Raw genomic sequence first — 15,350 nt, 5'->3', positions numbered from 1 at the left:
AGGAACTAAACTTTTTTTTTTAAATGAGAAGTCTTAGTAGTGACTTCACTTGTAAATATTTGTGCAGATATGGTAAAAAAAAAAAAAAAGTTTCAAAAATTCTGATTATTTATGCCTGAAGGAAAGCACCAAAATAGCCCTTGAGGTGGTTACATTAGACCTGTGTTATATTGTTGGATTTACACCTTTGATTAACAAGATTATCAAACATCCTGATTTTTATCCATATATAACACATGAATAAAAATCAGGATGTTTGATAATACACATATAAGATTAAATAAATACGACAGAACTTAGCGTTACACTGCTTAACAGTAATTATAGTCTTTCAACTTTATGAAATGGAAATAAAAGAAAATTAATAACAAAACCTGCCCTTGTTCCAATACTGCTTATAATAAAGTTTACAGAACGACACGTCTGAACATTGGAAAGCATGTGCTCAGTGTTTTGAATAGAATAATAATTTAAATTAAATATATGCAACTGGTTTTAAATTAACTTTGAATTTTACTGAAAATGAATAAACTGGATTTGGATCCTGTTATTTTTTTGTTTCATGAAATTACTTGTGAACGTAGAAATCAACTAAATTAAACTGAAATGTGTAACAAAATGCAGTTGTCAAAAAAACAACAACCTTGTAGTAATTTTTGACCAACACCTTACCTTTTTATCTCTAAAACAGCTTTTTTCCCCCTCATACTGATGCTGAAACACTGGTCCATGCTTTTATCACCTGCAGACTAGATTACCATAACGTCATTTCAGCTGAATGCCCCAAAAACTTCCTTCAAACTCTTGAAACTAATTCAGAACGCTGCAGCGAGAGCGCAGACAGGTCCTTTTAAGAGATCACATTTCTGCTGTTTGGACCTCTCTGCACAGGCTCCCTGTAAACGGCAGAATTCAGTTCCTGTCACTTACACAGCCAAGAAATAAATAAAAATGAAAAAGCAAGAACAACTGGACTTCTTTTCGGTTGTTGAAGACGTTCTGCATCCATTTATCTTCACATCTTCAACTACAGAAGTCCAGTTGTTTGGTTCTTTGTTTTTATTTTTTAATTTACCTGAATCACAGAGAACCCACTCCGGCACATAAACAAAGCCCTTAGTGGCTCAGCTCTCATCTAAAGCAGCTCATCGTCCCCTACAACCCTCGTCTGTCGTGGTTCTTTCTAGAACCAGAATGGGAGGCAGAGCTTTTAGTTATGGGGCACCGTTTGTAAAGGAGCTTGTGCTAAAAATTCATGCCTAAATTTTGTCACATTTAGCTTGTGCTAAAAATTCATGCCTAAATTTTGTCACATTTAGCTTNTTGTAAAAAGTGACATCAGAAAATCAACACTACATTTTTAAACAGTGTTTGAAGCTAAATGTGACAAAATTTAGGCATGAATTTTTAGCACAAGCTCCTTTACAAACGGCGCTAAATTTTGTAAAAAGTGACATCAGAAAATCAACACTACATTTTTAAACAGTGTTTGAAGCTAAATGTGACAAAATTTAGGCATGAATTTTTAGCAGAAGCTAAATGTGACAAAATTTAGGCATGAATTTTTAGCAGAAGCTAAATGTGACAAAATTTAGGCATGAATTTTTAGCACAAGCTCCTTTACAAACGGCGCCCCATATTTAGTTTCCAGGCTCCTGCTCTCTGACACCAACTTCCTGCTTGGGTGAGGGACAACAGCTGGCTCAATGTCTTCAAAAGCAAATTCAAGACTTTGTTATTTGAAAGAGCTTATCTCAGATAGCACTTGAACGATATTTTAGTAGTTTGGCTGTTATAATTTATATTATTGTATTTATTTTTATTATCATGGCTAATTTTATGTTCTCGTATTCCACCTGTGTTTAAAAAGTACGACTGAAATAAAGCTGAGTCGAATCTCGCTGACACAAAACAAGAACTTACAATGTGACCACAACCAAATGAATACACACAATGTTCAAGACAAGAACACACAGAGGTTGAAGTGCGGCGTAAAGCAAATCAAATAAAAGATAAAATAAAATAGGGGGTGGAGGGGGTGTTTATTGGTTCTCAGTCTACACACTAGGCAGCACATCACTCAGAGATGAGGTCACAGCGCTCACCCCAGTCATGACACAGTCAGAGACGGACACACACACAGAGCCAGGTAGATTTACACACCACCCCTGTTAGGACGACGCAAACAGATCCTCGGTAAACGGCGCCCGACTGCTGCACGCTGGCTCCAAGAGTACACGAACGCATCGTCTGGCTGAGCTCTTCACGTTGAACTCCTGACCATTTTTGCACGACTGAATCCAGAAGGTTACGAATTGTAAAACGGTCCGAACACGGCCCAAGTTGTGCAGCCGCAGACAGCGTGGCCAGTTCGAAGGAAACAACACAAGCTAGTAAAGCAGAGAATTGTAAAAGCATGGAGTCAAGTTTCTTTTTATGACAAAAAGGGTTTAAAAAGTGTCCGACGTCTAAATGTTCTACTCTCAACCAAAATAAAGATGGAGGGGCAACTTTGTTCAAAGTGATTTGGCTCAAAATCGAAGATTGAAACAACCTAAAATTAAATGTATTGTAATTCTTTGATCATACACTGTACAGAAGTGGACAAAGAAAAATGTAAACCAATGCATCAGCAAGATAAACATCATAAAAAGTGCTTGACATGATCTGGAACAACAACAACAAAAGCAGTCAAACTCTAGTGAATTTAACCGAACCTTTAACGATGCCCCTAAAACACTTCTCTGCTCTGGTAAAGTATAAAACTCCAAACCCTGGAACACAGATCAACTACATTAGATTGCTATTTATCTTTTTTCTTTCGTCATTGTCAAACAGCATCAGATAAAGCAAATACGAAAAAAGCGGATGTGGTGGCTGTCGTGATTTCTATCCATCTCGGCTACGTGTGTCCACAGTCCTTTCTGCGGAGTCTCAGATCTTCCAACTTGGCATCAACGCTTTGCTGGTTGAGCGGGACTGAACGGTTAGGAAAGAGGAACCAGCATTTGTGATTGGACAGTCTCAGCCGCTCGTCCTCAACAGCATCGTCCCATTCAACCAGCTTCGTCCGCAGCCCTCTCTGTCTCCTTTGGCCATCGGGCAGAACTCAGATAGCAGCCCGCCTCCTCAGTGCTTCACTCCGGGTTTCCACCGCGTTAAACAGTCTCTTTCCTTTTTTTTTTTTCTTCTTATGAGTTCAGTTTCCACTTTGCGTGCTCAAAAGTCCTCCTTCCTTCACACTTCCAGTGCAACACAATCCAGCGTGGAGTCGTAGCTGTCACAGGAGGCTGGGTAGCCGGTCGCCGCCGTCTCCTCCCTCCCCACTGCTCAGCAGTGACGGCAGCCTCGAAGGACAGTCTGATCTGCCTCGGAGTTCATCTTGTTAAAAAAATAGAGGAGTATGCACGGGCTATCACACACACACATTCGGTGACTGTCACATTACAAAGGCCGGTCTTTGGCTTCCTCATTCATTATTCCACAGGGTCATCCACAACCACGTCTCCTTTAGTCAAAAAGAGAACTTAACATCTCTTGAAATGGACTTGATCTCAGTTTGCATTGTCTGACCTAAACATAACTAGCTAATCTGAATTGTTAAACTTACAGTAAAGCTAACACAGGACAGACTGAATGCATTGTGTGTCTGGACTGGGTATTGTGTTGGGAAAACAGAAGGAAATCAGCACTGTGAATATGGATGCTCCTCTTATCGCCTTCTTCTAACCGTCTGGAGTGAACAGAACCGCTGTCACAGGACACGAGGGATTCTACATAATTCATTTCTAACTAATACAGCAAATGTGGAGCCGCAGGAGTGAAGGATTCTGTAAACATACAATGTAAACGACCATAAAAAAAAAAGGATTCAAATTTTGTGTGAATATTACCAAAAAAAAAAAAGAGCCTCCCATTATTGTTTGTGCCAGCCTCCTGCTCATGTTTTCATAAAAACAACCAGGAGCAGTCTTTTAGTGGCACGCTTTCTACAACTACTTTAGTTATTCTCACAACATTTTGTCGATCAGAGGAAGACAGCGAGGCTAACGTCTCTTGGCACTAAATCCTACTGAGGTGCTGATGCTATTTCTAACACAGACGAAACTTTATTAGGGCCTAAAACTATGGTGAGTTGTGAATAAAGGGGCAAAAAAAGCTAAACCCTACAACGGCATATTAGGGCAACTAAGAAGAAAGTAATGAAGAGGAAGTCCCCCCATCTAGGACTTAATCCAGCTTAAGTGAACCCTGCTGTGCTACTGATTCCATTTATATTTGTTTCATTTGTTTTAAGGCTGTATTTAAGGGTTACAGGTGCACATTTAGTGGGTTTACTACAAAATAACATGCAATATTTTAGCTGAGGCAGTCCGAGAAACTCACAGAACTTATTTCAGTCCTTCACAATAAGAGTCTCAAACGCATACACTGAGTGCTAACCATCTGAAGCTTATGGAAAAAGCTTACATTATTGTTCTTTAGTAAAATAAATAGAGTATTTAGAAGTCAATACTCTGTATGTGTATGAGACTCTTATTGTAAAGGATTAAAACAGGAGGGAGTAATAAACTACATCTCGTACCGCTTCAAATAAAATACTGCATGTTATTTTGTAGTTAACCCAGTAAAAGTGAACTCATAACTGTCAGATACAACTAAAAACAACAAATGAAATAAATACTGTTTGGTTCAGGAGCACGACATTGTGACTTTTCCCATCAAATTAAATAAATTGACACTTTTCTGTAAATAAAATTGTGATTTTTCTTTTTTAATCCGTCGATAAAATTAATCTCAAAATTCAGATTAAAAGACAACTTCCTGCTCATTTTTTTTCCTCCTTCTGAGTGGCCCTAATACGCCGTTGTGAAATTCACATGTTCATTAAATGCTTTAAAATAAGAAAAAAAAACAACTAACATTCAAATGTAACAGACAAACCCACATTACTGTGCAATCAACTACATGGTAATACTGTGAACTGCACCGTCGCTCCCAAAAAAGGAAAAATGAAACGAAGCTAAACACAAACAAAGTAAACAAAGACTAAGAAGAAACACTGTATGGCTCCAGACTAAAGGTTCCAAACATATCAATGGAAAAAAAACAAACAAAAAAACAGAAAACAAAAACCCAAGATAAAATCATGCATCGTGAGTTTTTGTTGCTTTCAGACTTCTTCACAGTTTCAAGTCTTAAGTGTTTTGCATGTGCGAGTCCAGTGAACCCAGCATTGCCTCCGTCAGCTGATGTTGGGCAACAGAGACCAGAAAATATTGGATTTTAAAAAGAAAAAAAAAATGTAGGTTTGAAACGAGTCTGTCCAGCCGTGAACACACCTTAGCTTAGATTCTGGGATTATCGTACCACCGAGGACCACAAGCAGTTTCTCTCAAATTTAAACAAGCTCCCAAACACACACACACACACACACACACACACACACACACACACACACACACATACAGATTTAGTGAATTTAGTATATGACAAAAAGAGGGGTAAGTTTAAAAACTCAACACATTCAGAAAATGTGAGAATTGTTTCTGCTGGAACTGAATTGGAGCCCTTACGTTCACAACGATGCAATAAAAGAAGCTTCTGTGTGTGTGTGTGTGAGAGTTTGTAAGAGCATGACTCGTGTAAATAATCCTAAACTACTGAAGAGATCAACATCTGAACACATGAACGATGGAGGAAGCAGGTGTCCCACCAACTAGCTGATGTCCAGTTGTGTTGGGATTGTGTGTCCACCCGAAAAAGAGATGGAAATCCTACATTTGAGAACAGGGGGGGGGTTAGAATAAAATAGTTTGCCCCTTATCAAAACAAAAAAAAAATACAGAAGACATTCCCAGTCTCTCCAGGGACAATCAGTCTGACAGTGAGGAAAACCATAAGGGCTCCACCGATGTGCTGGAAAGAGACTCAGAGAAGACAGGAGACAATATCAGTGGTCCAAGTCCTTGTTCAGTGGTCAATACATCCAAAGGAGTCAATTCCACACACACACACACACACACAAACACAAACACACATTAGGAACTCTGGTTAAGGCAGTGGTGGCAGGTGACGTTGCAGTGAGGTCGGGGTGAGAGTAGGAGAATCGGCTGTCAGGGCTCATGGCAGTGAAAGCTTCCACTACGGAGTCGGTGCTCTTCCTCATCCTCCTCGTCTGGTTCCTCATCCCTCTCTTTTCTACTCAGGTAAACGTCTCACCGTCTGTCACTCAAATGACATCAGATTGGCTGGCACCTTGGAAAAATAAACACTCCGTTTTACACGTCGGTGAGATTCACATGTGTGTGTGTGTGTGTGTGTGTGTGTGTGCGCTTCTACCTGTTGCCTGTTGCTCTGACAGGCAGCACTCAGATGTTTGAACCAGAGCAAAGCGTTCATCCTGTTCCCTGCCTGGTACTTGTAGGTGTTACCTAGGCAACAGAGACAAAAAGTGTGAGATGAGGAGTTTCCAGCTGCTCTCTCAACAGTCAGGAAAGACGGCTGAAGCACTGCTCAACATAAAAAAAATTGAGTGAAAGAATCAGGACACCAATTCAACAATTGTGTGTTTGACTCAGCAGCTAATATTTACATGTAGAAAGCTAAATATGACTGACTCCTCTAAAGCTTTGTTTAGAAACTACTTGCTGCCTTGATTTGAGAAAACAATCCGCTGCAGTGGTTATGTTTACTAATCCACAGCAATATTCTGACTTTATTTTAAATAAGTCATCATTCTTATTATGCTGTTACACAAACTACATGTAGGATCTTCTATTAATAATCAGGTTTACATGTCACAGATGTAGGTTCAATCAATTACTTATGCTACATCCTCCTAGACGAGGGGTCTGCAAGCCATGGCTCCAGGGCCAGGTGCAAATAATAGTTTCTCAGCCTAGAGTGTGGTCTTTCTCCAAAGACTAATAGAAAAGCAAACATTTTAACACGTTTGAGGCAAAGTGCTGAGGGGAAAACCAGTAACTGCAGCTTTGTAAACAAATTTCTACACTACAAGGCATTAAAATAAGGCATTCTGCAAAACCAGGGCAAGTGATTAATGAGAATTTGAAGTAAAGATTTGGCTTTCAAATGAAAGCATAAGTCTAGGAGAGGAAATTCAGTAAGCCAGAATAAATATCCAACAAATTATACAAGTTTTCACTCTAATTGTTAAGATGCAAATGTTTTCTGTATTATTTATAAGTGGGGTAATTCTTATTTTCCATAAATAAAAATAAGAACTCACACAGCCCCCCCCCCCCTCAATTTGTCTTAACATGCAAAAATACAAATACATGGTACCAATTTCTAATATTTCTTTAATTTTAAAATATAAAAAAATAGTTTTTATATGTAGTCTGTAGAAAATGAGTAAAAAACAAAAAAGTAAAAATGCACGAGTCTCACCGTGCTCAGAGTCAGTCAACAAGAAGACGTCTGGATGATCAGGGTCGTCGGTCATCATGGCCATGAGACCGACCACACACACGCTCTTGCTGGATGTGGATTTAAACTTTTGGGAGAGCAAGAAAAAACACATTTACTTTCCTCATAGAGTCCCGTCCCCCGTCCCCCACCCCCATCTCATCTTAATTAACGGTGGTGATTTTTTTTCTTCAAAATTCAAATGTGAGAGTAACGGGATGCACATCGGTCTCACTGCAGGCTCAACTATTCTGCACCAATATAGCTCTGTAAAAGTTGAAATGCTGATACTAAAGCTAAAGAAAAATTAACGCGACCTTTGTGTGTAAGCTCTGTTTTAAATCTGTACCTCACAAGTTTCTCATCAGCCGGTGAGTGACACACAGGACGGCAGTGATGTCATGGCTCCCATTATTCAACGAGTGCTACCATCTGTGTGTCCCCCGGCTGCGTCAGACTGCAACCAGTCTCCTCGCACATTTACACAACATCCCCCTGTGTTTCCTGCTCACTCATTTATTTTCTACTTCCAGTTCTGTTTCTGCTGAGCCCCCCTTTTTTTTTTCTGTACAATACAGCGTCAGAAAAAGTCCCCGTCAAACTAACGGAGGCACAAACACGCAGCCGGCGTTCTTTTCTTATACGTCAGCGGTATGAAAAGTGCGGCGCTCCTAGCCTTCGTTTCCCTGCATACCGTTCAGAGCACACATTGAATCGTAACATATTTTCCTCTGAACTCATTCTGCAATTAAAGTTTTTTCAAAGCGAGTAAGTAATGGCTATCATGTGTCGTCTCCTTTTAAACTCGGAGCTTCTTTCACTTCTTTCAACAACTGCGCTTCACCTGGAGACTCACCGCGTACAAGTTCTGTCTGCTGCGCTCGTCAAACAGCGCTTTCAAACGCCCGCATGTCGTGACCGAGTGTTTCTGCGTGACTTACATGTTTCCTCTCTGTGGCCTTCAGGGACTTGGCAGGGTAGTAGTGAAGCTGAGTTCCACACAGAGTGACCCAGTATTTGGTCCAAGATGCCACCTGGATGCACACAGTGAAAACCAGTCACATGACGGTGACGGTGTGAGTGAGATATGTCAGAGGGGACTGCTGCTTGTAGTAAGGGAGATGACTGAAGAATGAATAATATGCATCTCATCGCATGACAGTAAACTCTTGAATACATAAAGGCAACAATAAGATGGAGGGAAAGCACTAAAAAAAAAGAGACTAAATGAACCCACAAACTGATACTGCTGGTGTAAAAAAAAAAAAACTGGCCAGAGTGGGGAAGAAAAATTACGTCTTTTTAAAACTGCAAAAGAAGCTTGTAAATTATACACACAACCCGTGACAGTTTTATATAATCTGAAGTACATGAAAAGTTTCAGATTTCAGCCAAAACAAAGTGAAACAATCTTAAAATTAAAAAGTGTAAGAGGGACAAGTAAAACCAAAGCACGCCCAAGGAACTGACAGGAACGGAGGTGATCTGCAGGTTTCTGACTCTCCGAGGCCCAATCTGTCCACCGCAGACAGTTTTTACTGCCCATGTGCTTCTGTATCAAATGCATGTATGAAAAGCACATTCGTGGTTTTATAGGCATGTACTGGTGCTCATGTGTGATCTTACAGTCGGCTTCTTGCCCTCCTTGAGCACGGTCTTCCGCCTCAAAACCCCCTGCACCGTGACTGCTCCGGGATACAAATGAACCGCAAGTTCCTCTGACTCAGCAGAGCTGTAACGGGACAAAGACAAAACATTTCACGCAAACATAAACAGAGTCGACGGCACAACTGTTCGAGTACACGCAACGGTACCAGAGCAACATGCAGAGGCGATCTGCGACGCCACCTTCAGCCCTGCTGTCTTCACCAGCAACTCGGGTTTTTTTTTTTTAACTACGCATTTTTCTGTCGTGTTTCGTCAGATTTGAATTTCACAGCTGTAAATCTAAGCGGCGAAGGAGGCGTGCAGATTGTCTCTGTCTGGAGGGTCGGAGCAGGAAGCTCAGTGTGGAAGTCTAGTGAAGCCCAACAGAGAATGAGAGAAACCATCCAGCTTAACACACCACCTAACAGAGAATTAGTTTTATTGGTTCTAAAATCTGTTCCTCTCTAGTTTAGGGATGGGGATCTAAAGGTTTGCTTCCAGAGACACATGGAGTCCAGAATATCTGCGGGCGGCCATTTTTGCTCCAGGCTGTAAATACCTTGGAATCATATCACAAGCTAAAAGTTTAGGTTAACTCAGTCTGGACAGAGGAGAACTGGAGCATGAGGTGTTTTTATGTTTTTAATAAAATACATCATTTTTATCGCCTGTTGCCGAAGACAATAAGGGCTTTGCCCATGTCTGTGTGTGTGTGCATGTCCATTGTCTGTCTGTTAGCAAAATATCTTCTGAACCAGTGGACAGATTATAATGAAACTGTCAGAAAGTAATCGTCGGGTGTAGATCTACAACTGATCAACCTTTGGAGTCAGCCCAGTTCAAGATGTCGGCCAAAGCTTGAGTTTTAGTAATGGAAAAATGTCTACAACTCAGCCAAGTTTACAAATATTAAGCACAATTTTTTGTGTTAATAACTGAGAGTCATCCTCAATATACACTCAGGGCAATACAAATTGTGCAACACTTTTCCTTAAAACGTTGGCATCAACCCTGCCCGCCTGGAGACATCTTAGTGAAACTCTCAGAAAGTAATCACTGGGCGTACATCTTCCTTCTCATCATAAGATGATCTTAGTTTAAAACGCTGACATGAAAGGCGGCGAGCGATATGCATTCCTTCAAATTATAAAAAGTGTGATATTAATACGACCATCAGAGGCCTTGAGTATGTTTTTGTTGAGTTATGAGACTCCCACGTGTCATTTTTAAGCCCCAGCGTGTTCATGTGAGAGTAGCAGACATGCAGGAAAACGACAGTTAAATTATAGGCTGCACAAAAGAAGAAATGAGAGTCATAAACCCCAAAGTCATCCTTTTCCCTTCACCTGATTTGGGATTTCAACACACGCACCTAATTCGAAACACAAAATCACCCCATCGCTACACACACGCAGTGACTGAGGGTGTGGAAACAGTGAAGGTAAGAAAGAGTTTGGTTCAGATCGAGTTGGTTCCAGTCGAGGGGTGGCTGTACCTGCTGGGCCTCAGGACTCCTCTGTACGGGATGCGGGCCACACGGGTCACTGGGCCCAGAGAGTGATAGAACCGAGTCCTGTTCGGAATAGGATAAGATGGGACAGGATAGGATACGGGGCATGGGACACCGTTAAGCTTTGTGACTTTTTCCCCTTTGTGTTTTTTATTTTTTATTTTATTTTTTGATAAAACTGCACGGGTTAGGGTTTGATGAGGAGCAGTCTTTAGGTTAGAGGAAATATTAATGAAAGTGAAGCGCTTAAAAAAAAATGTAATTTTGAAATCAGGTTAGGATGCTTTTTAGGGTAGTAAACTCTAGGGCTAAGTGTATTTCAGATGTGGTGAGTGCGGCTCTACGCACGTCACGCAGAGGAATTACTGGGTAAAAGATTTAAATAATAAAACATCTCAGGATGCTGGAGAAGCAGAAGCATCTTTACATCGTGGCTAAATACAGAGAGGAGCAGCGGTGGGATGAGACATGTCTGCCTCGTGGCATCATGGCGAAAAGCAATGCTGAGCATGGCGTTTTTGAGTTTTAATGGCAGAAGCTTAAAAAAAAAAAATAGATGAACGAAAGAACAAAAATGTTTCAAAATTTGCTTTTTGCACGTGACCAAAAGCCGACTCGAATGCTTTACCTCTCGAAAGCTGGCCAAGACATCTCTTCACTGAGCTCGGAGCCCTCGCTGCTCCCTGCACACAGACACCACAAGGAAAACGTCACAGGAGACGCAAACGGTGCGTCTCATTTATAGGAAAATGTGCTTTAGTCTTACCAAGTGAAATGCCACTGGAGAGAGTTGAGCTCTCTGCTTGTCCCCTGGTGGGACTGTGGCTCTCCAACACGCTGTCGTCCAACAGATGACGAGAACCAGCATTGGGAAATGTGGCACTTTTAAATTCTACGGTATTCATCTTATGGATAAAACTGAGGAAAACACAAAACACAGTAGCATTATAGACACAAGTACCAGGATTTTTACTTTAGAGCATTAGAATAAACACACTATTGTCATTAACATATAGAAAGCTATTGCTCACAAACAAGTTGAGGACCAAAAGGACTCACTTGTAGCCCAAGCTGTGGCACTTCCTGTGTCCATAGGGCAGTAGATTCCTGGGGGATGGAGGTGTATTCGGGACTTCAACCGTGACTGAGCCCTTACGTCCAGAAAGAGGAGAAGACGACGCTTCTTGACCTGTAAGAAGGACCGAGACTGGGTTAAAAACGAAGGAGCCAGGAATGATCCAGAGCTCGCGGGGAATCGAGGCTCAAACCCACCGACAAGATCCTCCTTGGAGGCGTTGGCTCGTGGTGTGCTGGTGCCTGGCTCAATCTTCTGGGACAACCTGTGCAAAAATACTGCTCAGTGCAACAATCTGAAAGGATTCAAGATCAATTCTGAATGACAAAAATAATAAAATAAAACAAAAATAATTAAAAAAAGGGGAAATCAATCCTTTGGGATAGCACAAAGCCAGGAACAAAATGGCTAACAATATTTGGTGTTTTGTTGCATCACTGGCAGAAACTAGCTGAGTTTTGCTTATATGTGTTATATGACTACTAAAACTCTCAGAACAAATACCAATATTTTTACCCCCACTGTTTAGTTTATTACAATGCAGAGTGCTCGTTAGCCTAAAGTTACATTTTATGGCAGAGGGACATGAAGCTGTGACTCAAGCTTCCACAGGTTTTTGGTGGCTTTAGCTGAGTGCTTTGTTTACATTGAGCGTGTACCCGTATTTCAGAACTGCATATCAATATATCTGAAAAACTACTGGAGTAAACTCCTTCAAACTTCACCATTTATTATAGTTCAAGATAACTTTTATGTTTTGTTTCATACTTCGCAGTGTTTATGTGCGTCAAAGGTACTCATTGCAATCATTTTACAGATTCATGAAGCTTTCGTTACTTTTTTTTGTCTGTGAGAAAACAACCTCTGACTTCTTACTTGTAATTGTCATCTTCCACAAACTTCTGCAGCTCCTCAATATACCTGACAGAGTTCAAATACTTCTGTATGTGAGGCAACACTGGGATATCTGAAAAGGGACAAAACATCAGAAATAAAACACATGCACATGTGACCTCACACCACACCAGAAAAGCAAAGTATAAGGACTTAATGAAGAAATTCACAATTTTCTTTTTTTATTTTTTACTTTAAACCCATCCTCCAAAGATCTCATCAGTTCCAAGGAAGCAGCCTTAGTGTTGCTAGGCAACAACAGCATCCTACTTTACATTACAATTTTTTAAAGCATCAATCAACTTTTCAAAAGAAAAAAAAAACGCTGTTCTTTTCCTTCTAGGATGTTGTTGCCTCCTTCAGCTCGAGGGTGAATCATTTCTAATGGTTTTAAAAGCCGACTAAGTGTCTCATAATTATATGCTAGAAGGTTGGTGAGGTATAGCTTTTAATATGAAAAAACAGGACAAATGGAGCAAAAAATGTGTGGACTACAGCTGAGATTGGTCCTGAATTTTAAACATATTTATGACAATCTTTCTACATTACAAGAAAGGGATGGAAGTGAATTGTGTATTTTCTTCACTCCTATGTAGTTATTTATTTTTCCACACAACTGGGCATGGATGAAGGCACGTACACTGTGTGTTTGCCATCTAAAACTTTACATTTCACAAAAACTCAAACACAGATTACTTCATGTTGTTTTGATGAGAATAAAAATGAAGTGGCAAGACCTAACTGCCAAATTCTGACTCTTTTATTCCTGTAGATTTCTGGAAGGACTAAAAATACTGTCGGACATATTATGGCCTGAATTTAATCAGATGCCTTCTTCAGATGGTGAAATATGAATCCAGTCATTACGGAGCCTCATGTATGTGTGTCTGCCTGAGTCTCACCGTAGTTACAAGATCTCTGCAGGTCCGATATGATTCTGAGAATGTTGTTCATTAGGTTGGATCGCTGTTCGTTCTCCAGTATGCTTCCAGTGGAGGGGTAGGCTGAATCTATATATGTCAGGTCAGAAAGGTACATCCCTGAAATAAAGACAAGAATGAACACAGTAAGTCATGAGAACTGCACAGCCGTCTCTTCCTCATGTAAGCCAGGGGCCCCCCAGCACAAACCGAATGAGGACAAAGTCCATCTGTACGAGGTGTTGTACATCATATATGACACTGGAGAACAAGAGAGTTTTCTTAACAGAACATACAGAGCTCAGGCTGCTGGAAAGGAAGTGCACAGACAAACAAGACTGAACCACACATCATTGACAGATTTCCCAGGCTTTATGACAGAAGTATCAACCAGATGTGGGTTTTTAATGTAAAACCTGCAGGTAGTTTTTACACTACTTCTTTAATAATACATGTTAAAAGATCCTGCACAAATTCACCTTTGTGTCAGTTTTAAACAGACTGATCAGCTTTGAACAGATGACAGATCTCCTCCTCAGTGTCTCTCTCTCAAAGCCGTCTCTCGTCACATTCTCATTAGCTCTTTCTTTGGCAGACTTGAAGGAGAGCTGAGACTCTAAGCTTCCCGTTGCATAAATAATGACATTAAGAGACAAACACAGGAGCAGCTTCCCACCATTCTGCGATCTACAGAGATTAACACTGTTCCGAAGCGATTCAATGGTGTCATTTTTCTTCCATTCTCCTTTTTGTCTCGCTCGATGTTTCTTTCACACGCCACGGTCGAGACTGAGTGCAGATGTCTGAAGAGTTATCACAGATTAGACTTTGTTTGTGTCCCTCTTGACACAAGTAAAGTGATTCTCAGATATTTGTGCGTGGAAATAGCTTTGCAACAATGCGCACTCAGACGCAAAACTGCAGGAGCAGAAATCCCAGGAAAGAAAGCAGCAGAAACTTGTCTTGAAGATATTTCATACAGATATTATTGCACACATACCAGAATCTGATTATGTGGGAATACGGGAAGCAGTTTACAAGACCGGGCTGTAAGAGGGTACGTGAGAGATGTGGAGAACAAGAGGAAGAGGGGGATACCAGAGGCTTAACTGCTACAGTGGCGCTCCTGTAAACATGTCAGGGATAACAGCAGTTAGTCATGCCTAAATCCATACTGCCTGAACCATCTGCACAGAGATTCATGCTCAGAGAACCTGTGGTTAGAGTACACAGTCATTAAATGTCTAACTGCGGCAAAACCCCGAAGGATCAATAAGAATAAGAGATGTGGTTACAAAAAGGAAGACAACATGTGTCTGCTTAATATGATACTCATCTAAAAAGAATCATATAAGTATATCATATTAGTCTGTGTTAAGAAATCTAAACAATAAACAGTGGTAAAAAAAAAGAAAACCAACAGCAACGAGCTCAGACTACACCCGGGGTAAGCAACATGCTCCGATAGCACCGCAAATCAGTTTTATCTGCCTGCTTCAGTGTCCAGCTGTTCTTGACAAGAAGGCGCCCGAAGACCCCTGCAGCATTACGAACAGCTCCCCTCGTTGTTAAAGAAGGCAGCGCAAGCAAACAGATGGGAGCTGAAAGGTGCATTTTATAATCAATGGGGTCAAAGCAGCTTGTGCTTTGACGTCAGCGAGGTCTGAATTCCAGCAGGTTTCGTGTCCCTTTTCCTCAAACCACTTCCTCTACAGGAGCGCCACAATGGCTGTTGTTAAAGATGGGAAATTTAATAAGGCAGCCTTGTTATTCTTGGTTTTGTCTTTTTTTCCCCCATTAATGAGTTGCATCAGAAGTAGGCAGACCAACTCTGAAAAAAAATAAAGTAAGCAAGAGGAAAAAAAAAAAAAAA

At 40.8% G+C, this 15,350-nt stretch overlaps 1 protein-coding gene across 4 annotated transcripts in view; it reads right to left on the bottom strand.

Moving 5' to 3' along the window:
- Nucleotides 1-2,023: 2,023 nt before the first annotated feature.
- Nucleotides 2,024-15,350, bottom strand: part of ralgps2 (Ral GEF with PH domain and SH3 binding motif 2) — a 66,508-nt gene continuing 53,181 nt past the window's right edge. For 3 of the 4 annotated variants that reach the window (XM_017407213.3, XM_017407212.3, XM_025003948.2), the window contains exons 10-21: nucleotides 13,460-13,597; nucleotides 12,540-12,630; nucleotides 11,861-11,928; nucleotides 11,648-11,777; nucleotides 11,355-11,506; nucleotides 11,217-11,271; nucleotides 10,574-10,651; nucleotides 9,058-9,163; nucleotides 8,373-8,465; nucleotides 7,414-7,519; nucleotides 6,343-6,434; nucleotides 2,024-6,258 (exon numbers count right to left, since the gene is read on the bottom strand). In XM_017407213.3, coding sequence (XP_017262702.1) covers nucleotides 6,229-6,258; nucleotides 6,343-6,434; nucleotides 7,414-7,519; nucleotides 8,373-8,465; nucleotides 9,058-9,163; nucleotides 10,574-10,651; nucleotides 11,217-11,271; nucleotides 11,355-11,506; nucleotides 11,648-11,777; nucleotides 11,861-11,928; nucleotides 12,540-12,630; nucleotides 13,460-13,597 — 1,139 coding nt within the window. In that variant the 3' untranslated portion in view covers nucleotides 2,024-6,228. The remainder of the gene's footprint in view (nucleotides 6,259-6,342; nucleotides 6,435-7,413; nucleotides 7,520-8,372; nucleotides 8,466-9,057; nucleotides 9,164-10,573; nucleotides 10,652-11,216; nucleotides 11,272-11,354; nucleotides 11,507-11,647; nucleotides 11,778-11,860; nucleotides 11,929-12,539; nucleotides 12,631-13,459; nucleotides 13,598-15,350) is intronic. The other variant, XM_017407214.3, reaches the window with a different exon arrangement.

Source organism: Kryptolebias marmoratus, linkage group LG24, assembly GCF_001649575.2.
Source record: "Kryptolebias marmoratus isolate JLee-2015 linkage group LG24, ASM164957v2, whole genome shotgun sequence".
NCBI classification, from domain to species: domain Eukaryota; kingdom Metazoa; phylum Chordata; class Actinopteri; order Cyprinodontiformes; family Rivulidae; genus Kryptolebias; species Kryptolebias marmoratus.
This window is presented reverse-complemented; position numbering and strand designations above follow the sequence as displayed.